At 54.6% G+C, this 24,538-nt stretch overlaps 1 protein-coding gene and 1 long non-coding RNA gene across 8 annotated transcripts in view; one reads left to right on the forward strand and one right to left on the reverse strand.

Annotated features, from left to right (window-relative positions):
* Positions 1–12,532: 12,532 nt before the first annotated feature.
* LOC103784104 (uncharacterized) overlaps positions 12,533–24,538 on the reverse strand; it is an 80,094-nt gene continuing 68,088 nt past the window's right edge. Inside the window, exons 1-5 of one of the 6 annotated variants that reach the window (XR_004671984.4) lie at positions 18,952–19,253; positions 17,865–17,933; positions 17,408–17,532; positions 16,039–16,329; positions 12,533–14,122 (exon numbers count right to left, since the gene is read on the reverse strand). This is a non-coding gene — a long non-coding RNA (uncharacterized LOC103784104). Of the gene's footprint in view, positions 16,330–17,407; positions 17,533–17,864; positions 17,934–18,188; positions 18,276–18,951; positions 19,254–19,508; positions 19,638–24,538 lie in introns of those variants that run through there. The other 5 variants (XR_010112431.1, XR_008625621.2, XR_010112433.1 and 2 more) reach the window with 5 other exon arrangements.
* On the forward strand, positions 17,408–24,209 carry LOC100969872 (uncharacterized protein LINC03040). 2 transcript variants are annotated; one of them, XM_008958737.5, is made up of 4 exons: positions 17,408–17,517; positions 17,791–17,960; positions 18,869–18,943; positions 19,496–24,209. In XM_008958737.5, exons 2-4 carry the CDS (start codon positions 17,813–17,815, stop codon positions 19,927–19,929), a joined length of 657 nt encoding a protein of 218 aa, XP_008956985.5. In that variant the 5' UTR covers positions 17,408–17,517; positions 17,791–17,812; the 3' UTR covers positions 19,930–24,209. The 2 variants fall into 2 exon arrangements, with proteins under 2 accessions (XP_008956985.5, XP_008956984.4); XM_008958736.4 differs by having other exon boundaries at positions 17,437–17,517; positions 17,834–17,960.

The raw sequence follows: 24,538 nt of genomic DNA on the forward strand, positions 1-24,538 counted from the left end.
CAGATTGCCTGACACAGACCTGGAAACTTAGAGATGGATGAAGTCCCCATTCCTGCCCCTGGGACTCTCTGCCCTCAGCCCCCAAACCATGACCTTCCTGAGTCTGCTCACAGTGACCCTGGAGGCCTGGCCTGGGGGTGGGAAGGGCTGGGATCGGAGCTGCACAGGGTGGTGGGGAGGAATTAGGTCCCTTTTCATACCAACTGTTGAGGCATCTGAACTTGATCTAGGGATGGGACTTTGGCTATGGGATGTGGGGAGAGGGTGCCCCCTCCACGCAGAGGCCCATCCCACAAAGGCTTGAGCAGAGCCTGAATGTGGACACAAGGCAGGCTCCACTTAGCTCTCCACGTTCACCTGTCCACAGGTAAGGCTGTGACAGATGAACTGAGGCCACCTGTCCTGGGGAGGCTGGTCCTAAGGGACCCCAGCTCTTCCTCTCCTCTTCCAGGTGATCTCCTGCACAGGTGCCAAGTTCCCACCACACTGAGCTGCATTCAGCAGGCCCAGATGTTGGGCAGCCAAGTCGGTCCCCTGAGGACCCACCCCTCCTGTCTGCTTTCATCTAATTTATTCACTCAGCCACTTGACAAATATTTACTCAGCACCCGTAAGATAACAGGCACTGTGTTCGTCGCAGGGGATATATCAAGTGAGCAAAAGAAAAAAAAACCCTATCCTCTTGGAGCTCAGATTCATGAGATGGTGGGAGGCAGTGTGTCTGTAGACAATAAACTAAATAAATCAGTAAATTACGGAGTCTTGTGGCTGCCATAACAAATCACCCACTTGGTGGCTTACAACCAACAGAAATGTGTTCTCTCACAGTTCCGGAGGGCACGCATCTGAGCATCACTGCTATCTCTGCCTCCATCTTCAGGTGGCCTTCTTCCCTCTGTCTCTCTGTGTCTCCTCTTCTCATAAGGACATTAGTAATTGGACTTAGGGCCCACTCTAAATCAAGAGAGCCTCATCTTGAGATACTTAATTATATCCGCAAAGACACTATTTCCAAATAAGGTCACATTGTGAGGTTCCTGGTGAACATGAAGTTTGGAGGGAGACACTATTCAACTCACTGTGGCCATATGCACAGGTTCTAGGGGTTAGAACATGGACATTTTGGGGTACCACCATTCAACCCACTGCAAACATATTAGAGATTTGGAGAAAAATAAAGCAGGGTAATACAGAAGAGGGGCCCTGTGGTGGGATTGGGAAGGCAGGCCGAGCATTCAATAGGATGGTTAGGAAAGACCTCACTGAGAAGGTGATATTCAAATAATGACCTCAAGGAAGTGAGGGGGTGACGCATATGGCTATCTGAAGGAAAAGCATCCAGGCAGAGGGAACAGGTAGCACAAAGGCCCTGAGGCAGGAGCGTGCCCAGTACATCTGAGGAATAGGAGGCTGGAGCAGAGTGAGCGAGGGCTAGACTGGTGGTAGGGTGGGATTGCTGGGGACTTGCAGGCCACACTTAGGACTCTGCCTTCACCCAGAGGGATATGGGAGCTGAGGCAGAAGAGAAACTTTGTTTTCATTCTCACTGCAGAGCTGAGCGTAGACTGTCTGGGGCCACTGGCTGAAGTGTAACTGCCCACTCCCCCGCCCTGCCAGGGCTGGACATGGGCAGCACGCCCTCCACGGCTCTGGGGTGGCTTCCCAGGACTGTGTCATAGACAGGCGCCTCCGATCCCCTGCCACTGGACCCCCCGCCTGCCCACAGGGCTCAGGTTTCTCCTCATCAGCTGTATCCACCAGAGCTTGGGAAAGTCGGCTTTCCAGGAAGATTTCATCATTTTCCATTCGGAAAAGTTTGCTGCTCCCACCACTCCCTCCTCTACTCCCAAGGCTGAGAAACAAGCACTGAGACTTTCTGGAGCTCAGAAAGGCCCATGGGCTGGGGCAGGCGAAGCTTCCAGCCTGCCTCATGGCCGCCTGCAACCAGAACCGCCCCCTTCCCCAGCTGGCCAGACTCCCATCTCCTGGGGGATCCTCACCTGCCCCCACCCCATGCTTGCCCCCCATGGGATTCTCTGTGGACTCCCCCATCATAGTCTTCTGCCCTGGCACCTCTGTGGCCTGCTAAGGGGGAGGCCACCCCACCAGGCAGAGAAGGCACTGGAGAGAGCTGCGAGAGGAGGGAAGAGGGCTAGGCTACCCACCTCCAGGACTCTCTCATGAAGGCAGAGCCACTGATGGGAACCAAGCACATGCCTTGGCTTCTAAGGTGAGTGGAAAATTCCCTTAGCGCCTCTGCACCAGTGTTTTCCCCTCACCTCTATTGCCATTGTGGGATCTGTCAACAAATATAGAGTCTGTCAGTGTTTGCAGAGCCTACCAGCGTTTGCAGAGCCTGCCTGGTCACAAAGCCTATTGTTATTTGCTGAGATAGTTTCTTTCATTGCTCCAGGAGGCCCCACCCACTGCACAATGGTGACCAGTAAAGTTTCCTCTCTCCCTCACCCCTACCCTGCCCCACACTCCTCCCTGAGGTCTCCCCAAGTATCCACAAGGCATTTCCCCAAAGGCCCTGAGACTTAGACCTACAGACACCCCACAGCAAATCCACACACTCCCCATTGGACCTTCACTCATGAGCCCTGTATAAGCCAAGGTGTGGGGGGCCAGATGGGGCTCCAACCCCAAGAAAACAGAGAGGCCACCCCCTCCTGAGCTCAGGCCTGAAGGAAAGCATAATTTGAAGCCAAGCGGAAATGAACCTCTGTCATTTTGTAGCTATGGCATTTGGGCATCCACTCGAGTTTCTGAGTCTCAGTTTCCTCATCTATAAAACAGGGATGCATCAAGGCATATGGCTGAGGTAAGCTCAGCTGAAAGAAGACGGAGAGTCAATTGGCTGCCAGTGACACATCTAGTTGTGCCAGGCATGGGGCTCAGTTCATCCGCAAAAAATCTTCCAAGAGGTGAAAGAAACCCCAGGCTTTCCTGATATTAGCTCTGAGAGGTGAAAATAAGTCTATATGAGTCTGAGCAGGGACTCAGCTCACCCTGACCCTGACAGGGCAGAAATGTGTCAGGAACTTGGAGAGGGCTGATGTGGAAGCCCTCAGCCATTAACCCTTCTCCTCTGGCCATTCTCAATGTTGCTTTGACAGTGAGTGCAGGCGGAGGGATAGCTCTCCCTTACTGACTGTGAGCATGCTGAGGAAGGGGCTGTGTGTTCCCCTCAGACTGGGGCTCCCTGAGGATGGGGCCAAGTCTCCCCTCAGACTGGGGTTCCCTAAGGATGGGGCTGCGTCTCCCCTCAGACTGGAGATCCCTGAGGACAGGCCATGTCTCCCTTCTGAGACTGAGGCTCCGTTTGCTCTCAGCCCCTAGGCTCTCCAGCTGTACTCCTGTCTCACGGAACAACCACCCAAGAGAACAGGGTGATAGGGTCTGCTGAGCAGAAGTGCACAGGGCAGGTTGCGGGTACTCCTGAGGAGGGACGTGCTGATAAAGGGTAATCTCCCTGAGCACTTGGCTCAGGATAGACAAAGGCTGCAATCAGAGGGTTCTGTTTCGAGCTTCCAGCCAACTGTCTCTATCAAGTGCCTGCTGTGTGCAAACCCACTGACAGGTACTTTGGGAGGACCAAGAGGACTTATGCACGGTGTTTGAGCTCTTGGGAGAGAGGCTGATGCCTGGTAGGGGATGCACAGACACTCAGGGCTCCTGGGAGAAGAAAGGGAGTGAGTTCCTCAGTCAGGCAGCCTTCTCAAAGGAGACCCTGTTAGGGTCCAGTTTAGGGCAGCGGTCAGTGGCTTTGGAGCTTTGGGCCTGGGGGAGCTCCTGAAGACCCTTTTCCCATCCTGCCACCTCTCCCCCTCCCATGCTTATCTGGCAACCTTGCTCCATGTTTTCCCTGGAACATGTTCTTCCTGCTCCCCTCAGCCCCTACTTAAGGTTAAGCCCTCTCTTTTGCTTCTGTCCAGCAAGTCCAAGGCTGGGTACTAGGGCGCAGGGGAAGGAGCTTGCTCAAGAGCCCGTGGAGGGCCCCTTGGGAGCCACCTCCTGGCTCCTGAGCCTAGGAGTGTCTAGGAGCATCTTACAAGAAGCGTAGATGATGAGGTGTTCTAGAGAAGGAAGGGGGAGCCCAGGAGGAAGCTGTCTCTTCCATCTTCTGCCTCCATGCCCAAATCCTTTAGAGGGAGCAGGTTCTGTAACCCATCCAGCAGTGGGCTCTCACCAAATTGTCCCATTTCCTCTCCCCTCTCAGTAAGGTGAAACCAACTCATTCTCTTCTCAGCCCTGCCCTGGGTTCTGGAGCAATGAGGAACTGGGTATCCTCAGTTGGGGCTCCCCACTCAGCCCAGCAGGGCAGAATGGGCCCTGAGGGGCAATGATGATAGGGAAGGTGAATGTGACCCATCCTCACAGATCCCCAGTCCAAGGGGAGACGCAGCCCCATCCTCAGGGAGCCCCAGTCTGAGGGGAGACACAGACCCAACCTCAGTGGGCCTCAGTCTGAGGGAGACACAGCCCTGTTCTCATGGGGCCCCAGACTGAGGGGAGACCCAGCTCTGCCCCTTCAGGGCTGGTCTGACTTGACCTTCAACGTCTCAATCCCTATTCAGGGAGTGATGACCAAGAGGTCACCTGAGCCACCTCCTGTCTTAAGTCAGGGTCCTTTCACTCACCCCATGAACTGAGGACAGAACAGGCATGGGACAGGAAGGAGGCCTAGAGACCCCTGATCTAACTGGCCACTGCTTGGCAGGCCCCTTTGTTGTCACCTGTGGGTCCCCAGACTCTCCCAACATCCTGCTAAATAGCATTTCTCTCCATTTAGGAGTGACCCCCGGGAATGGCCTTGCCCTGTCCCGTCAACCCCTTCCCTTGCCCCAGACACTGATAGTGGCTGAAAAGCAGGCCCATGGGGTGAGGGAGTAAGGGAATCCTGATAAGCTGACCTTCCTCAGCTCCTGTTTTGGCTGAGGCAGGCTGGTGGGCTGTTTGGTCTGGTGGGCCCATGGTGGAGAGGGTCCCCTGTGAGGTAGGGGGTCGCAGGCTCAAGGTCTCACTGGGTTGAGACAGCCCATACCTTGACAGGAAGGCCAGGCATGAGAGCCCTGCTGAGGTTCCTTCCGCCAGGACATGGCCCCTCTCTGGCCCATCAGGACATCCACCTCACTCCATGGTCACCATCCCAGGAGATAAGGGGCTCCCCTGAGCCTCCCTCACAGCTTCTAGCACCCCACAGGGTCCCTCGGGTCCCCGTCATTCTCCTGTCCAGAAACCTTGCCCCAGCAAGGAAAAGAGGAGAAGGTAAGAGTTGCGTCCCCACAGGAAACTGAGGCACAGAGACTGGCAGAGACCTCCCCAAACCCCATCTGCCCACTCCTCAATGGTAGTGTGGTAGAGTGATGAAAATCTGGGGGACCGATTGGGGGAATTGAACATGAGCTGCATATTAGATATTGCAAACTGTTTTGTTCAATGTAAGAATGGCATGCTGGTTTATATAGAAAATTTGGTTTATTTTTTAGAGATGCATTCTTAAATGAGTAGAGGTGACATGCTATATGTCTATAATTTACTTTTTAATATTTCAGCACAGAAAAGATGAAGCAAATCTGGCAAACAAAATGTTCATTATGCTATTCTGGTAATTGGTACTTGTAGTTTCGTTGTACTGCTCTCTCCATTTGTCTGAAGGTTTAAAATTTCTCATTAAAAAAAGACAAATGCTGTTCTAACCTAGGTTTGAATACCAATTCTACTTCTTTGCTGTGTGACCTTAGGCAAGTCACTTAACCTCTCTGGGCCCCATTCTCTTTAAACACCACTGTTGTGATGTTTAAACACAGTAATGGATGGGGTGCACTAGTACAGTGCCTCAGACATAGTAAGTGCTCAGTTAAAAATGGTTGTTTTTTATAGCCTGGGAAAGTAGCTCATGCCTGTAATCCCAGCACTTTAGGAAGCCAAGGCAGGAGGATCTCTTGAAGCCAGGAGTTTGAGATCAGCCTAGGCAACATAGCAAGACCCCATTTCTACAAAAGATAAAAAATAAAAATAATAGAAAAGGGTCATTATTTGTGAAATGAATGGAAAAGGTGTCTGTGCTTGTGTGTGTGTGTGTGTGTGTGTGTGTGTGTGTGTGTGTGTGTGTGTGTGTTAGAAGGAGTGTCTTCTCAAACTCTCAGCCTCAGTTTCTCAGCCCTCAGGAAGCAGTAGTTAATTACTTGGGTCAACAGCCACACCCTCAGTCCCTACTCCATGTCACGGGCTGTGATGGGTGCTGGCAGAGGGGAAGGATTTGGGGTGCAGGGCCCCTCTTCACAGGACCAGTGGACACTAGTTCCTTAGAAGGAACACTGAAGTTAGTGGAGCCCCTCCTCATTTTGCATCCAGCCTAGGAACAGAGCAACTCCGTTTGGCCATGTGCAGTCGCCAGCTTTGGGGACAGGCAGAGCTGAGGGGCTGCCCCCTCAACACCCCACACAAAGGAGCAGAGCAGGGAGGAGTGAAAGCCCCGTCCCGAGGACAAGGGCAGTGGGGCATGTGCCGGTAACGGGAGAAGGCCAGCCCTTTCTTATTTTGGGAGGCAGGAGGCAGCAGGTGGCTGGCTGGTGCTGGGACATGTGAACCCTCCTGTCGGGGGCCATGTGGTCAGCAGCAGGGCAGCCTGGCAGTGCCGGGCTCAGCCTAGGCCCCACATGAGCCCATCAGCCAGACACATTTGTGGCCACAGAGGGGGGGAGATCCAGTTTCTCCACAAGGGCATCCTCTGTAGCACAGCTTGGAACTGGGGGAAAGGACACCTGGCACCTGCCCCACCCCCATATTCCCCAAGGAAGCTAACTCCAGGGACCTGAGTGTTCGGAGGAGCTCCCAGTCTGAGTGGGGAGATGCAATCTTTATACCCCAGGAGTTTCTAATCCATGGGAGACACAGCCTCTGCCCTGAGGCAGCCCTCAGTCTGAGGGAGAAAACACAGACCTGGCATCAGAGAGCTCCAAATCTGAGTGGAGAGGCCCATTCTGAGGAGGGGGTTGGCCACAGTGAGGGCACGGGGGCTGCAAGGGCTGGAGCACTCCATTAGGCTGGTGGAAGCCACAATGTTGCAGGTTCCTGCGGGAGCCAAGTTATTTTGGGTGGGCAGGAGGAGCAGGCGACTTTCCAGATTAAAATAGCTTTCCCTGGGTGTCATTCCTGAGACGTGTTCAGATCCCAGCAGCATGCTCGTCACACGGTTATGTTCCTCCTGTCCCTCCCAGTCGGGTGGGCAGGGCCAGGTTGGCAGTCCTGCCCAGGCTGGAGGAGGTAGGAAAGTAGAGATGAGCCTTGCTTCCTAATCAGGGCAGCACGGAAATGTGAATCCAGTCTCCGGGGCCACTGAAAGCTGCCCACCACTTGCCCAACTCCTTCTAAAGGGCCTGCAGTTCTAAGAACAGGACACAGTCTGAGCACTGCACGGTAGCGCTCACCCCCTCTTTCCCCTTCGCCATTCCTGCAGCTCTTGCCTTCTTCCATGGGCCACCAGCTCCAGCTATCTCTGATCCCTGTCCCCCATGAACTCTCTGCCTTTCCTGCCCTCCCCCACCCACCACACAGAGGAATCCAGATGCCTTGCACACGTGACTCCTCTGAGCTGGGCAGAGGACCCTGGCCAGGCCCAGACAACATAAATACATCCTGAGAGTTTACATTGTGTGGGCCGTGAGTACACAGCAGTCGGCCGGCTGCTGCCCCTGTTTACCCCTGTTTATTCCCTGGGGGTTCACGGACAGGGCGCCACCATAGGAGGAGGGTGAGGGAATCCTTGGGTGGCTGCAGCTGTGTGGATGTCAATGTACTAAGAACCCCAGGAAAGCTTGTAGGCCTCACAGGCCACTCCCTCCTACCACGTCCCAGCTGCCCTCCCTGTTCCAATGAAGATGCCGTGATGCACGTGGGAGTCTGAGTACAGAGTGGCCTCCCTGAGTCTGTGGTTGGGGGGCCCCCTGGCCGTCCTTCCCCTTGGCCCTCAGCCCTGCCCCAGGAACCCAGCTCAAGCTTTCGTGGATTTTCTGAGGTCAGGCCAAGCTGGGCCTGGCTTGGGTTAATCATTATTCATGCTGTCTCTGGAACTTTTCCAGGATGTTTTCATTTTCTGAGCACTTCTGATCTCTCAGCATCTTCCCCACTGGCTCTGAAAAGCAAATTCTGCTGGGATTGTCCATTGTGTGCATGGGAAGGTTGAGGCCCAAAGGGTATGCCAGTCCTGAGTCCCACCATAGCTGTCTGCGGTGCTTGCGTTCAAAATCAGTGAGAAGCCAGCAGAGATGACTGCCTCATAGTGACCCTGCACAGAGATCCACTTTACAGATGAGAAACTGAGGCTCAAAGTGGTTCACTGACTTGCCCACGGTTACTCAGCTGGTGAAGTCGCCATTCAAACTCAGCTCTGTCTGGCTCTAACTTCCCTGCATGGTCCTTCCCACCCACAGCCCACCTCTTACCCAGAGAGCTCAGATGAGCAGGCAGGGAGACAAGACGGTTTTCCAAAAGCTCCACCCTTCCCTAAGATATTTCTATTGGAAAGCCAGAGTGCATTCATTCCTGTGAATTCTTTCTCATTGGTAGTGTAAACTCCTGTGCCAAAAATTGGTGGGGTTGGGGGCGGGGGGGGGGGGGCGGGGGCGGGGGGAGAGACTAATAATAATAATAATAAAAATAACAAAAGCTAATGTTTATTGAGCACTTGCTGTATGCATGCTTCTAGTCTAAGTGCTATATAGTAAATACAATATCTCATGGAATCCTCACTACAACTCTGTAAGACATGATATTATACAGTCCTGTTTACAGCTGAGAAGACTGAGGCACAAAGAGGTATGGTGACTTGTCCAAGGTCAGGTATCAGAGCCAGGATTGGAACCCAGAGCCACTGTGCTGTGTGTAGGAGATCTGGGTGATGACTGACTTCGCAGAGTAGTTTAAATAGCATGGTTGTGCACAGAGGCACACACACAGAGCAAATAGTGAGGGGACAGGTGAAGCTGAGCCACGGTGTCTGGGAGTAACGTGAGTAGTGCAGGGTGGATTAGGGAAGGGTTCCTGGTGGAGATGGGATGTGTGGCAGGGCTTAAAGGATGTGAGAGATATAGACCATGCCCAACAGTGTGGGGGCCTGGGGCAGGATTATCCACAAAGAGTCACCCACATGACCTGAACATAGTAGGTGTTGAGTAACTGTTATTGGATGATTGGTGATAGCAACATGGTGGTTGTGATGGAAGTAGCAACAGAGGAGGGAGTGGTCTGATGGTGCTGGTGGCAATGGTAGCTATGTCAGTGCTGGAGGAAGTAGCGATGATGGTGTGACAGTGGAGGTGTTAGGTGGTGTTGGTGATGAAGATGGGAATGGAATTAGCAATAAAGGCAAGAACATAGACACCTTTTACTTTACCAACCTGTACAATCCTTTGCAGCAGACACCAGCCTCACATATTCTTAATCCTCACAGCTACCTTCAGGTGGTATCCTCATTTTACAAACGATGACACTGAACCACAAGCAAGTCAAATCCTGCTTGTGCAAGGTCACAAGGCCAGTAAGTAGCAGAAACCCGATTGGCTCAGGCTCTCTGCCTTCAGGGCCAGTGGCTCTCAGCTTCCTCCCCACTCGGAGGGAGGGCAGTGTCATGATGCCATGGGTGGGTATCAAGGCGAGGGCATTCTGCACTCCCAACACAGCAGGCTCAGCTGTGCTCGGTTTGGAGGATTGGGTTGGAGCAAGACTGAGCGAGAGCAAATGCAGTTCTAATCCTGGCCCCACCACCCATGTGCTGTGTGACCTTCTCTGGGCAGTGGCCAAGGTAGATGCCAGCTGCCAGGTGACAGCAGGCCTGCCGGGCAGAGCCAGTGGAGCCTGGCAGGAGCCACACACACCAAGGGGATGAAGTCAGGGGTGAGAAATAATCTTGGAGTCAGAGGAAGGCTTGCTCTGGGTGACATTCCTGGAAAGTTCTGCTCTGATTGGCTTGAGATTGGGGTTTCTGCATAGGCCTTTCCAGTCAGGAACAAGTTTATTAATAAACCCTGTGTCTGCCCCCTGCCCTCACCCTGGGGAAAAGGCAGGGCTTCCTGGAGCTCCTGGGGTGGTGAGTTCCATTGAGGGGGACAGGGATTGAGCCCTTTAATGGAGTGCAAATGCCCTGCAGCTCCCAGATGACATGCTTCTGCCATAGACGCGGGGGCTTAGGAGAAATGCCAACAGGAGTGGGTGGCATGCATGTGAGCACATGGGTGTGCAAGCATGCATGAATGACTGCACGCATAGCGAGGTGTGTACACATGAGTTCCTGAACAAGGTTATCAGGTTATCACGGTAATAATAGACTCCTGGGGGCTCCTGGGTGTATGGGTATATATGGATTGGCCTGTAAGAATGTAAACCTACGCTAGGTGTGGTGGCTCACACCTGTAATCCCAGCACTTTGGGTGGTCAAAGCAGGAGGATCTCTTGAGTTCAGGAGTTCAAGACCAGCCTGGGCAACATAGTAAGACCCCCTTCTCTACAAAAAAAAAAAAAAAAAATTGTTAAATTAGCCAGGCATGATGACACATGACTGTGTTCTCAGCCACTCAGGAGGCTGAGGCCGGAGGATCACTTGAGTCCAGAAGGTCAAGCCTACAGTGAACTAAGATTGTGCCACCGCACTCCATCCTGAGTGACAGAGTGAGATCCTGTCTCTAAAAAATAAAAATTAAGAGTGTAAACCTGTGTCTCAGCTGCTGGTGAGTGTATTCTTCATGTGCCCTTGTGAGCACCTAGGTGATGTGTGGGCGGCTGTGGGAGGAGGACTGAGTCTGAGGGTTGCCAAGGCCCTCCCAGGCACTTCCCTCTGCAGCTCATTAGCACCCAAAGCCTAAATTTACTGCATTTGCTCCCCCACCCGTGGGCTCTGACCTCATTAGGCCCCTGCTCCTTTCCTCAGACAGTGGGGCTGGGAAGGAGGGATGGCTCCTTTATCTGCAGTGTAGGATCCCTTGAGGGAGGAGGGAAAGTCCCGGGGGCAGGGGCAGGGGAATGCCAGGGCACAAAACTTAATATAGTCACAGGGCAGGCCGAGGAGGATGTTGTCTCCTATTACACCTGCCACCTGGCCCCCATCACATGATCAGCTCTTGCTGGCAAGTCATGGGCAGAGTGAGGAGCACCTACTCCTGGACATTGCAGGAGGCCACACTCCACTCTGCCCCCTCCACAAATGGAGCCCTTCTCCCAGCTGATCCTCCTGGGAAGGGCAGGGTCCAGCCAGCCCTCTGCTCAGTGTGGCTCTGGCATGGATCAGCTGGGTGGTCCTGACCCCCAGTGGACCTGGTCAGGAAGGGAGGGAAGCTGTGGGGACATCCCACTGATCTTAGCATGGCCACCAAGGGACAGCTTCCTCTGGTGCATACCCTCCCCCACTTCCCTCTTGGTCAGAACCATGGCCCCACACTATGGCATTCCTGTAGGCAGAGCCCTAGGCTAGAACTAGGGGTGACAGCCAGGGTGAGAAAGAGCAGGGGTAGCCAGGTCAGCAGCCCCTCCAAGACTCTCCAGGAGACCAGTGTGGATGCAAAAGAAGGCAGGTTCAAGGCCAGCTCCTCCTCTAAGCCCCTCCTAGATAGGGCTCAGACTGAGGGGAGACACAGCCCTTACTCAGGGAGCCCCAGTCTGAGGGGAGACGCAGCCCCGTCCTCAGGGACCCCCAGTCGGAAGGAACTATCATGCTACTTGTCCTCTCTTGAGTTTCTTGTGTAACCCTGGGGGTTTTACTCAATATCTCAGAGCCTCTGTTTTCTTGTCTGTGTAATGGCAACATGGCCACACACCTCAAAGATGTTTGGTTCATGCCAGTCAGATCACAAAACCTGAGTAAAATGTAGCTATTCTTTTTCATTTGGAGTTTTCTTGTGGAAGAAATCATCGCATTTAGTCTTTCTTTGGAGAAGCCAATTGCAGTGGGATCTTGTGTACCTCCCAGTCCTCTCCCAAAGACTAATGTCATGATGGTCTGGCTGTCTTGACACACCTGGCCTTCCCAGGCAGCCCCAGGCTGGACATTTATAGTCAACAAATGTTATGGAAAGTCAGCCATACAAGAGGCCCCAGGCCTGAGGACACCAGTGCAGCAGGGATCAAGGCAAGCCCTGCAGCCACCCACCCCAAGCCAGTTCACTCCACAGCTATGGATAAAGGGGGGAGGAAGGCTCCCCCTTCCTCTCACTAGCTACCTGCCCCCCACCACTTGTCTGTTGACTTGGGGGACCCTCGACAGCTTCAGAGACTGGCTTCAGGGTACCTGGGGGATATACCCTCTCAAACCTGCAACTGTCAATGAGGATGGGAAGCTGCCAAGAGGTATACATGTGTGTGTGTGTCCAGCCCTGTCACAACTGAAGAGTGGAATTCCCTCCCACATGCACTGAACGATGATACCATACATGGCTGTCCCAGGGACCAAGCCTTTCTGTCCCTGGGACAGAGGGCCTAGAGGGCCCAGACTCTAGCTATAAATGCCCCCAGAAAACAGTCTGGTGGCTTCTGGTCATTTGCTTCTTAGGTACTTTGTAAAATTTCTTTCTTATTGAGATGTTAGATTTGTGCATCAAATTGTACAAATCGTTAAGGGTGCAGCTTGGTGAATTTTATGTAATGCCCACATAACCACCACCCGGTGCAAGCACAGAATGTTTTCAGCACCCCAGGAGGTTCCCTGAAGCCCCTCCCAGTCAATTCCACCTTCCAGAGGTAACCACTATTCTGACTTCTATCCCCATAGATCTGCTTTGCCTGTTCTTGAATCTCATGTAAATGGAATCATAGCATATGCACACTTTTGTGTCTGCCTCATGCTGTGCAATATTATGTCTGTGAAGTTCATCCATGTTGCTCAAGTAACACTAGGTTTTCCTTTTGTATTGCTGAGTAGTATTCCATTAAGTGGATATGCCACAGTTTATGTACCTCTTCTGGGACATTTAGGTTATTTCCAGTTTTTAATTAATATGATGCAAGCAGACACAGCATTCCTGTACGTTTTCTGGTGCTCCTAAATATGGCAACCCAAATCTTGAGAGCAGATTTTGAGGGCAACGCATGGTTAAGAACTCCAGGGAAGAGGAATTAAAAATGACTGGGCTCCTGCTCTGGGCCATGAGCTTTTGTGGATCCACTGGACCAATCACTAAGGAAGGAAGACAGAGAAAGAGCAGCTCCCAAGGGGAACTCCTCTGAGCTCATCACTGAGCCTGGAGCCAGCCGTGTGTGTGTGTGTGTGTGTGTGTGTGTGTGTGTGTGTGTGTGTGTGTGTGTGTCTGGATTTGTTGCCGGGGCTGCCATAACACAGTACCACAGACTTGGTGACTCAGTAGTTTAAAACAACAGAAACGTATTCTCGCACAGTGAAGGAGGCCAAAAGTCTGAAATCAAGGTGTTGGCAGAGTCTGTTTCTTCCAGAGGCTCTGATGGAGATTGTTCCTTGCCTCTCTCCTTGCTTCTGGGGGCTGCCAGCACCTTGGTATTTCTCGGCTCGTAGCTGCATCACTCCAATCTCTGACTCCATCATCACATGGCCTTCTGCTCTGTGTCTCCATGTCTCTGTTTTCAAATCTTTTTCTCCTTATAAGGACACCAGTCACTGGATTTAAGCCCACTCTAATCCAGTAAGGTCTCATCTTAATTTGATTACATCTACAAACACCCTATTTCCAACTACGGTCACATCCCCAGGTACTGGGGGTTAGGACTCCAACTTATCTTTTTGGTGGGGATGGGGGGGCACAATTCAACCAACAACAGTGGTTATGGCTGTGTGTCTGTGTGTGTAAGACTGAGTGTGCATGAGTGTGTGTATTAATGTGTATACGCGTGAGGGGTAGTGAGTGTGTTATGCGCATGTGCTTGCGAGAACATGTCTGCGATGGTGTTTCTCGGTGTGCTTATGTGGCTGTGGGCATGTACATATGAGCATGTGTGTATACGTGCTTCTGTTTCCATGACTTGGAGACCCTGCTGGATGAGCTGAGAAGGGCAGCAAGGCAGGACGGTGGCAACAGGTTGAAGAGGTGCTTGGGGCCAGCCAGGTGAGCAGGCAGGCCTTGCCTCATGAATCTGGAAGAGTAGCTGGTGGATACAGACTCTGAGAAACAAGGACAAGGATGTTTGCTGAGCTGGGGTACAGGCTGGTAGGCCCAGGCAGTAGCTCCTGACAGCAGTGCCTGTTCCCAGGTCTTCTTTCAGGAATATTCCTAGAAACCCCCTCCACCCATGCTCCTGACCCTTGCATCCCATTTGCCTGGACAGAGAGGCACTGCCTGACTCCTCCCTTCCCAGGAATAAAAGTCAGCACTCAGTTACCTGTTGTGCCAGCCAGGTAGGGGCGGGGCAGGTAGCCAGTCCTTCCCTAGACCCACCCCCAGCCTAGTCCAAAGTAGCACCCAATCACCCATCCCTATGCCCTGCCATGCCTCTCAACTTGTATCTTGCACCTTGGCTGGGGCTGGACCCCAGAAATCAAAGAAAAACGGGGGGAGCATGTAGCAGTCAGGTAAGGTCCAGAATGAGGGCTTCTTATCTCCCTAGGGCAGCTCTCTTAGGCAAGCCCACCATCAAGTGACAGGATATTGGGAAGGTCTCCTCATAGTAATGTCAACTCAGAGCCTGCTCTGAGCCGGGTTATCTCATTTAAATTTCACAATCAGGCCAGGTGTGGTGGCTTTTGCCTATAAGCCCAGTATTTTGGGGGAGTGAGAGGTGACAGGGTGCTGGCAGTCCTCACAGCCCTCGCTCACTCTCGGCGCCTCCTCTGCCTGGGCTCCCACTTTGGCCACACTTGAGGAGCCCTTCAGCCCGCCGCTGCACTGTGGAAGCCCCTTTCTGGGCTGGCCAAGGCCGAAGCCGGCTCCCTCAGCTTGCGAGGAGGTGTGGAGGGAGAGGGGCGGGCGGGAACCGGGGCTGCGCGCGGTGCTTGCGGGGCTGCGCGCGGTGCTTGCGGGCCAGCGCAAGTTCCAGGTGGGCGTGGGCTCTCGGAGCAGCCCGCCGGGCCCCACCGGCCCTGGGCAGTGAGGGGCTTAGCACCTGGGCCAGCAGCTGCTGTGCTCAATTTCTCCCCGGGCCTTAGCTGCCTTCCCGCGGGGCAGGGCTCGGGACCTGCAGCCTGCCATGCCTGAGACTCCCCCCGGCTCCGTGGGCTCCTGTGCGGCCAGAGCCTCCCCGACGAGCGCCACCCCCTGCTCCATGGCGCCCAGTCCCATCCACCACCCAAGGGCTGAGGAGTGCGGGCGCACGGCGCCGGACTGGCAGGCAGCTCCACCTGCAGCCCCGGTGCAGGATCCACTGGGTGTAGCCAGCTGGGCTCCTGAGTCTGGTGGGGACGTGGAGAACCTTTATGTCTAGCTCAGGGATTGTAAATACACCAATCGGCACTCTGTATCTAGCTCAAGGTTTGTAAACACACCAATCAGCACTGTGAATGCACCAATCGACACTGTATCTAGCTACTCTGGTGGGGACTTGGAGAACCTTTGTGGCAACACTCTGTATCTAGCTAATCTAGTGGGGACATGGAGAACCTTTGTGTCTAGCTCGGATTGTAAACGCACCAATCAGCACCCTGTCAAAACAGACCACTGGGCTCTACCAATCAGCAGGATGTGGGTGGGGCCAGATAAGAGAATAAAAGCAGGCTGCCCCAGCCCACAGTGGCAACCCGCTGGGGTCCCTTTCCACACTGTGGAAGCTTTGTTCTTTTGCTCTTTGCAATAAATCTTGCTACTGCTCACTCTTTAGGTCCACGCTGCCTTTATGAGCTGTAACACTCACCGCGAAGGTCTGCAGCTTCACTCCTGAAGCCAGCGAGACTACGAGCCCACCGGGAGGAACAAACAACTCCAGACGCGCCACCTTAAGAACTGTAACACTCACCGCGAAGGTCTGCAGCTTCACTCCTAAGCCAGCGAGACCACGAACCCACCAGAAGGAAGAAACTCTGAACACATCTGAACATCAGAAGGAACAAACTCTGGACACGCTGTCTTTAAGAACTGTAACACTCACCGCGAGGGTCCGCGGCTTCATTCTTGAAGTCAGTGAGACCAAGAACCCACCAATTCCGGACACAGGAGGATCGCTTGAGCCCAGGAATTCAAGACCAGCCTGGGCAACACAGCAACACTCCATCTCTACAGAAGTTGTAAAATTAGCTGGGCGTGATGGGGCGCATCTGTAGTCCTAGCTACTTATCCTAGCCTTGGCGAGAGGATCACTTGAGCCCAGGAGGTTAAGGCTGCAGTGAGCCATGATTGCACCACTGCACTCCAGCCGGGGTAACAAAGTCAGACCGTGTCTCTAAAAATAAATAAATAAATAAAAATAAAATAAATTTGACAAGTTTAAATGGTGTTCTCATTATTCCCATTTTACAGATGCAGTCACTGGGGCCCCCAAGAAGTTAAGTGATCTGCCTAAGATCACATGCCTTTGTTTATATGTGTTGGAATTTTTCAATTCTCTCTGGAAATCCACATCCTCCACCCCCAACCCAGACTCCAACACAACTGCTTCCACCACGGCCCACCTGCGTAGCCCACACATATCCCTGAAGTGCAGACTTCCTCCCATCCTTCCCCAGGAAGATTCCCTGGTCTGTGGGGTAGCGAGTGTTGGGGTGGTCTCTCCTTCCCTCCCATGCTTCTAGATTCCTCTGTAGGGTCCCGGTTTTGTTTTTGGTGTGGCAGCAAGCTCACTGCCTTTTTGAGTACTGTATGTCAGTGAGTTTGCACGCACACACCTGGAGGAGGGATGTGTGGGCATGAGGGGTATCTGGGCAAGTGGGCTTACTTGCCCACCTGGGGCATATGTGGGTACAGTGCAGTGGAGCATACATTGCCTAGATTGTAACCGTGTGTGTGCCTAGACACAGGCAAATGAGCCCATGTGTGTGTTCATGAAAGGCCTGCCCCCTGCATGTCTGGGGGTCTGTAGAATGAGTCCCCATTTCTCTCCCCTTCCCAAATAACTGCCACCATCTTCAGTTCAGACTCCTGGGCCCCAGGTAAGGGGCTGGTGAAAACCGCCTCTGACTGGGGACAGAGACACCTGAGTCTTAAGCCCCACCCAGGCTGCTAGTGCCCTTGAGCAGGCATCACCCCACCCAGGCAGCGGGAGTGTCCTCACCCAATGGGATAGGGTGACATGGGGGAGGAGGTTTGAAGCGGAGAGAAGGCAGCGAGGCTTTCAGCTCCCTAGATGGGAGGCTCATTACCCTAGCACTCAGTAGGTTGTAGGGAAGGGGGACTGAGCCAGGACTTGGCACTGACTACAAAGGGTAGGGGCAGCCCCCAGCACTCCCGCCGCGGCAGGCCAGGGGAGGGGCTGTGACGTTTGGTGGCCTCATGCAGCTGAGAGGAAGTAGCTAATTGCCAACCTGATGACTGGCGGCTGAGGAGTGGGGTGATGATGCCACTGGCAGAAGCAGGCGCCCTGGCCCAAGGAGGAGGCCCTTCAGCAACGGAGTGGGCCTGCATTCTGCGGAGGGTGAGACTGAGGTGGCTGCAGTCAAAGGAGAAGGGGGCAGGGGTTTGTTGAGGCTGTGACCGTGGGAAAGCGCTTCTCCAGGGCTTCCCTCAGCTTCAAGGAGAAAGAGTTCAGAGGCCCTGAGGGGATGAAGGGACTTGTGAAGGGGCTTCAGGGGGATGGGTTGGGGGGAAGGAGGTTCCTATTCTTACTCCCCTTCTGCCTATGCTCCCCCAATGTTCCTGTCTCTCCCCTCCCCCACCTTGGCCCCCTCTTTGGCCCCTGTGGCCAAAGTTGTTGAGGAAGGAGGGAGTAGATGGAGGGCTCTTTTCACCAGAAGACCCCCAGGCACAAGCAGCCCACCTTACCGATGGTCAGAGCATCCAGAAGAAGTGGCGAGACTTCAGCTGTCCTCAAAGCAGGAAGACAGAGTATTTCTGGCAGAAAGAACAGCACAAGCAAAGGTTAGGCAGTGGGGTCTGGAGAGGCTGGTGGAGGACTGGGGCTTGGCTTCAATGGTTATGAGAGGAGGTGGGCAGGATGTTCTGTACCAAGGGCCACACTGTCCCTTCCTGGAAGAAACAGTGGGTACCCAGCACCCAGAGCTTCTCCCACATGCTGGCCACCGCCTCTGGCCCCAGTAGACCTGGCCCTCAACTGCCTCAGCAAGCCTCACAGGTTGGGGACCCCACCCTCATTATTCTCAAGTGCATCAACCCCGAAGGACTGAAGCCCCGAGTCCCAATAAACAGGTCCCATCCATCCGTAGGCCAGTCCGCTGGGCCCCTAGCACCCTCTATGGGCAGGAAGCAACACTAATGGAGGAGGAGCCTCCAGCAGCCTGGGGTGGGGTGGGGGTGGGAGAGTGAGACGTGAGGGAGGAGACAGACTTGCCCTCTAGGAAGCGGACAGACCATGCCTCAGGAAACCCCAGTGTCACAGGTCACAGACACTGACCTTGAAGCGTTACTCTCATGGGTGAAATTTAGCCCTGTCCTCAGGAAGCTCCCAGTCTGACGGGGGACACATATAGTGCTCTCAGAGCTGCCTTCTTTAGGGTGAAACTCAGTATCTGGGCTTCAGGAAACTCCCAGTGTAAGGGGAGAGACACGACCCTGCCCTTAGGGATCTCTCAAATGAGGGATACCCACTGGACTTTCGGGAACCATCAATCTGTTTCCAGACATGGATTAGACATTTCAATGCCTCAAGGGCTGCCAGGAAAAAAAATACAAGACGTCCAATTAAATTGAATATCAGATAAACAACGAATAATATTTTAGCATAAGTCTGTCCCATACAATATTTGGGACAGACTTACACTATTTAAAGTATCCAGTTTAACTGGAAGTCTTGTGTTTTTATTTGCCAGATCTGGTAACCCTAGGTGCCTCCAGTTTGAGGGAGGAGAGAGGACACCCCCTCCACCCCGGACATAGGAAAGCAGGTAAACACCTCAGCGTGCTCCGGAGGGCAGGGGTGGGGCAGGAGGAGAGTCCTGGGGCTCCGGCTCGCGGCAGTTTAAAATTCCTTCCAGGCCAGAGCCCTAATCCCTCGGTGCACAATGGCCGCCTTCTCCCCCGCCGCCCGCGCCCACGCCCTCCCCCGCGGGGCCGTGGCAGTGCCACCAAGGGCCTCTTTAAGCCCCTTTGAAGCCGCGGAGCCCCGCGCCGCGGGAGGCCCCGCCGCTATGCCAGCTATGCCAGCTATGTCCCTGCTGCCGCCGGCCGCCACCGCTCCCCATTAATGCTGGCTAATCTGGCTAATAAATAAACTCCCCTCCCAGCCCCAGCCCCGCGCCGACTCCTCCCCGCCCCCGCAGAATCGATGTCAGGGCTCGACTAGAGCAAGCGGCCGCACTCCACCCCACTCCCTCGAGATGTAGCTGACGTTTTTTCTTATGGCTGCCCTAGGTCTGTAGCCCGTCTGGGATTCTCGGGGAGACGTGGGATTTGGGAGGTCTCCGCCTAGCCACTGCGTTTGCCTTCCTCTTTTCCAGTCCACCTGCGCACCAGGGGCAGGACACGTGGCTGGGTGCAGACGCTGGCCCGGATGTCGCGGAGGACTCGCGGGCCGGTAGAGCGCGCGGCGGCGGCGGCGGGAGGAGACGCAGGTCACGCCCCCTTCCCACCACCTCCCGCCGCCGACGGGGCGCGCGCGCCGAGGAGCCCGGGACAGGTGACTCCTAGAGGACTGCGTCTGCGCCTCCCCCGGCGGGAGTCCCTTCTTCGCGGCCTCTGCCGCCCCCTGCGTCCCCTCCTGGGCTTCCGAGAGTCTGACTCAGCCAAGCCGGCATCGCTTCGCCTCCTACAACACACCCCGAGCGCGAGAAGAAATTACAGGATTGCAGGGGCACGGCTAATGCGCTCTAATTACCCACCGCCGCTGTCATCCGCGGCGCTCCGCGGCGCTGGGCCAACGCGCCGTAATTAAGACGCCGCTCCCCGGTCCCGGAACCCTCCCTTCGCCACCCCCACCCACCCACCTCGCGGTCCCCAGGACCACTGGCTGCCAACTCCTGCCGCCCTCTGGGACTGGCCCTCAGTCCCAGGAGAGCTATGAGGCCTCACTGGGGGCAGAACTTGGGGAGACCGAAGCCGGCCCTTCCACTCCCCTAAACCTACAGTCCTGGAAGGTCTCTGCTGGAAGAGACTGGGAGAGTGGGGAGGGGCCAGGGACCTATTTCGTTGACAGAAACACTGAGGTCTATTGGAAAGTTAGCCTTCAGTGGGAGGAGTGGCAAAGGCACGCAGGGCAGCAGTACCCCCGTTTGGCACTTGAGGCACGGAGAAGGGAAGGGAAGTCCGCCCAGCCAGAACTCCCAGACCCGCTCGTTTAACAGTGGCTTTATGAGCAGCACGACGGACTCCCTCCCCTGGCGGGGAAATTACCTTCCTGCGAAGAAAGGTGACATCCCCGCCACAGACACGGAGGCCCCGCCTACTGGCCAGCTGTGGCCTGCTGGTCACAGGGGAGCTGGTGAGGAGTGAGGTGGCTCTGGCCTCCCATGTCGGGTAGGGTGAGAGAGGCCCTGAAGATAGAAGCCAGGCCCGAAGGCCAGAATTAAAGGGGTAGCTTGGCCATCAGCTCCTTCCCCCAAAACCAGGCTCAGAGCTCTCCTCTATCAGCAATTCTTTCCTGAGGTCCAGGGTGTTGCAAACTCATGGCCTTGGGCCACGTTTTACCTTCAGTGAGGTTTTGTTTGGCTTGCAATGAGTACATGGGTTTTAGGTTGAATGTGAGAGTCTGCAGACGATGTGGGTTCTCCGATTGCCCTCCCAGTGAAGGTGGACCTCTGATTTAGACCGGCCCGCTGGGCCCGTGCCTTCATCCTTTTCCTCAGCGGCAGGATCTTAGTCCCCATGATTGCTGCCCCTTTGTGGTCTGCACGTTTCTTGGTAAGGGTGCCCAGTCAAGTGTCTCTGGGAGCCCCCTCTTCTCTGTCATCGTCAGGCTCCCCACTTGCAGTGGCCGTGGTGGCTGCACATGCTCCCGGATACCCCTCCAGCACTCCCTTTTGTCATCTTGAGTTTCAGTCCGTGACTTGGGTGACACCCTATCTTCTCCATCAGGGATGGCAGCTATTTTTCTGCCATGAGACTAGAGGTTGCTTGAGAACAGGAAATTGGATCTCTCCCTTCAGGCTGGGATTTCACTAAGGGCTGGAGAAGTGGGGAATATGGGAGGTTTATCTCCTATCACTGGGAGCGCTCTGAGGGCAAGGCTGTGTCTCCAATTCAGACTGATGGTTCCCTGAGGATGGGGCTGTTTCTACCCTCCGACTGGGGCTCCCTGAGGGCAGGGCTGTGTCTCCGATTCAGACTGATGGTTCCCTGAGGATGGGGCTGTTTCTCCCCTCCGACTGGGGCTCCCTGAGGACAGGGCTGTGTCTCCCCTCAGCCTGGGGCTCCCTGAGTCAGGGCTGTGTCTCCCCTCAGACTGGGGCTCCCTGAGGACGGGGCTGTGTCTGCCTCAGACTGGGAATCCCTGAGGATGGGGCCGTGTCTCCCTCAAAGTGGGGCTCCCTCAGGACAGCGTTGTGTCTCCCCTCAGACTGCGGCTCCCTGAGGACGGGGCTGTGTCTCCCTCAGACTGGGGCTCCCTGAAGAAAGGGCTGCTTCTCCTTCAGACTGGAGCTCCCTGAAGATGGGGCTGTGTCCCCCTCAGACTGGGGCTCCCTGAGGACGAGGCTGCATCTCCCCTCAGACTGGAGCTCCCTGAGGGCAAGGCTGTCTCCCCCCTTCAGACTGGGGCCTCCCCCAAAGGACAGGGACTGTGTCTCCCCTGGGACTAGGTTCTTTGTGTCTTCTGCATCAGACAGATTCCCATGAGGACAGGGCTGTCTCCCCCTCCAACTGGAGCTCCCCGAAGGCAATAGCCTCTCCCCTCAAATGGGACATTTGCACCCCACCCCACCCTCTGGCTCCCATGGCGCCCAGGCATTCCTCCCAGGACACCATTTGTCACGCTTTGATGAATGAAACTTACTAAGAATAACTCAGTCCTTGTAGACTCTAAAGGACAGGGGGAGGGAGAGGGAGGAGGCTGGTGATTGTAGGGGTGCTGGGGGAGGAAGGACACAATCCATTTATTCAATAGCATTTCCTGAGTCCCCAGCTGGGCACTGGGGGAGACACAGTGAGTGCCACAGAGCCCCCTACTGTGCCATTTCTGCCACTGACTGCCAGGGGTGTCCACAGGACCCCTGAGACAGAAAGTTCAGGTCCCTGCTTCAGAGCCTCCCCACCCCAGCAGTCATTACCTCAGGGCCAGCCAGCCCCCTCCATGCCAGTCATGAGCTCCCTCTGCCCCTCCCTTCAGTGGAGGGGAGACTTTGAAATCAGGTGCTTGGGGTGGGGGCGCTGCTCCCAGTGGGGGTGTGAGGAACCTGGAGGATGAATCCCTGTCCCCCGCCCTCCCCCTACTCTATTCTTCCTTACCCTGCCCCTTTCCACTCCAAAACCTCAAGCCTCTGGTTCACATTTGAGTGACCTTTCCAAAGCAACTGTTCTCAGGGGGTCCTTGGGAGCCCGGAGGCTGTGACCTTAACCCACTTCTTTGGACAGTGCCTTCCTGGCACTCCGCCCCCACCTGCCACCTCCTGAGAGGAACATTTCGGCTGGTCTTGGCAAAAACATCAGTCTATGATCCAGGCAGCCTGGTACAGTACCAGCTCTGCCACTGACACCACTGTGACCTTGGGAAGCCATTTACACATATGGGTCTCTGTTTCTCCATATGTAAAATGACTTTTGTTTAGTTTTCCTGATTTTCAAACCTTTTTTTCAAACAGTGAATCCTCTTGTTTAAATTGTAAATCATGTGGCACCTCTGTTCTCTGTGGTAACATAGGAAAAAGGTTGGGGGTTCTTTGGTCAAAATAGGGGTGGGCTTCATGCCCCAGCGGTTAGTCCATGACACACGAATGCACACATACGTGTGCACACAGATCAGCTCCTGGGCACTGCAGAGTCCACTTCACAAACGTATGAACTCTGAAATCCTTTCCTGCTCAAACATTCTGGGACCCTGACAGGACCGGGAGCTCTAGAACCAGGGGTGCTGACAGCTCTAAGGAGGAGGCTGTGATTTCAGACCCCTGGGCCTGGGGCTGGGGCTTGAGCCAGCAGGAGTTCCTTTCCACACTTGGGTCCAAAGTCACTGCCTGGGCAAACCCTCACTGCTCTCTGCCCTCCCCACCCATCCAAGCCAGAGGTCAGATAGGCTTGTCTGATGCTGAGCCCCCTTAGAGGGGTGGTGGGGGCCAAGTGGAGACAGAGTGTCCTTCCTCAGTGGGGAGGGGCAGCAGGTTGGGTGGCAGGCTCTGGGAGTTCTTCTCTGGAATCCCTCTCACATGCCTCGGAGGAGGGTCCGAGTGGTAGGGTGGGAGGGCCAGCAGGGCCCTGCAGTGGCTGAGGGCTGGGGGCTGACCCCAGGAAGCCCAAGGCGGGCAGCATAGGTAGGGGAGACTCAGGGAGCTGCACCACTCCATCCACAAGTGTGAGAATTTGATGCCAACAGGGAACGCAGGTAGGACAGGGCCCATCAGACACTGATGACAGGAAGGCAAGAGTGAAGAGAGGAGCAAGTACAGCCCAGGGAAGAAAAAAGTCACCAATAAGAGGCAGGCCTAGGCCTGGGCTCCCAGCTTGGGGCAGCAGAGCAGATCCCTTCAAGGGAGAAACCACAGATATGCCCCAGCCTCTCCTTGATGCTGTGAGTCAGGGGTGCTTAGAAAGGTTCGTGTTCAGTTCCAAATGCCCAGGGTCACCACGAAGGAGGTGCTGCCCCCTCCCCTGCACCCCAAGCAACCTGCATCTGCATGGCCCTGGAGAGGCCATTGCTCCTGATTTCCCTCAGGAAACATGGCCAGAGAGCTGCTGTGAGAGTTTTCCCCGAGTCCCCACCTCCCTGAGATGTACAATGAGGGAAGGGAAGAGGTATCTCCCCGACTTCTGTCCTTCCATCTCAAACAAAGACACACACACACTCTCTCTCTCTCTCTCTCTCTGTCTCTCTCTCTTTCTGGCATTTGTCCCCAGAGAGTGCCTAGAGACTTCACAGCCTTGGCCCTGGAAACCCCTAGACAGCCGCTATGTTGCCAGGCACGGCTCTGGGCACTGAGGCTACAGCAATGAAAAAATCAGCCAAGTTCTCTGCCTTCATGGTGCTCACATTCTAGGCAGAGAAAGACAGATGATCAACAAGTGAAAAAGTCATAAAGCTCAGGTCATGGTGTGGCAAGTATTAGAGTGGAGAGCGATGGGGTGGGGTGGGGGCGCTGTTTTATATGTGGTGGTCCAAAAATATCTTGGTGAGGTGGTGACATTTGAGTGGAAACCTGGACAGCAAGAAGCTAGTCGTGCTTTGGGGTCAAAAGGACTCCAAAATTTCAGTTTTTTAAACAGAAAACATGTGTTTACCCATAAACATTAAAGAGCAGGGAAATTAGAACTATGTTTCTGGAGCACCTATTATATGTCTAGCACCGTGATGGAAAATTCATAGACATCATTTCCCACCGCCCTCTTCAGAACCCTGT

This window comes from Pan paniscus, chromosome 5 (assembly GCF_029289425.2).
Source record: "Pan paniscus chromosome 5, NHGRI_mPanPan1-v2.0_pri, whole genome shotgun sequence".
In the NCBI taxonomy this organism is placed as follows: domain Eukaryota; kingdom Metazoa; phylum Chordata; class Mammalia; order Primates; family Hominidae; genus Pan; species Pan paniscus.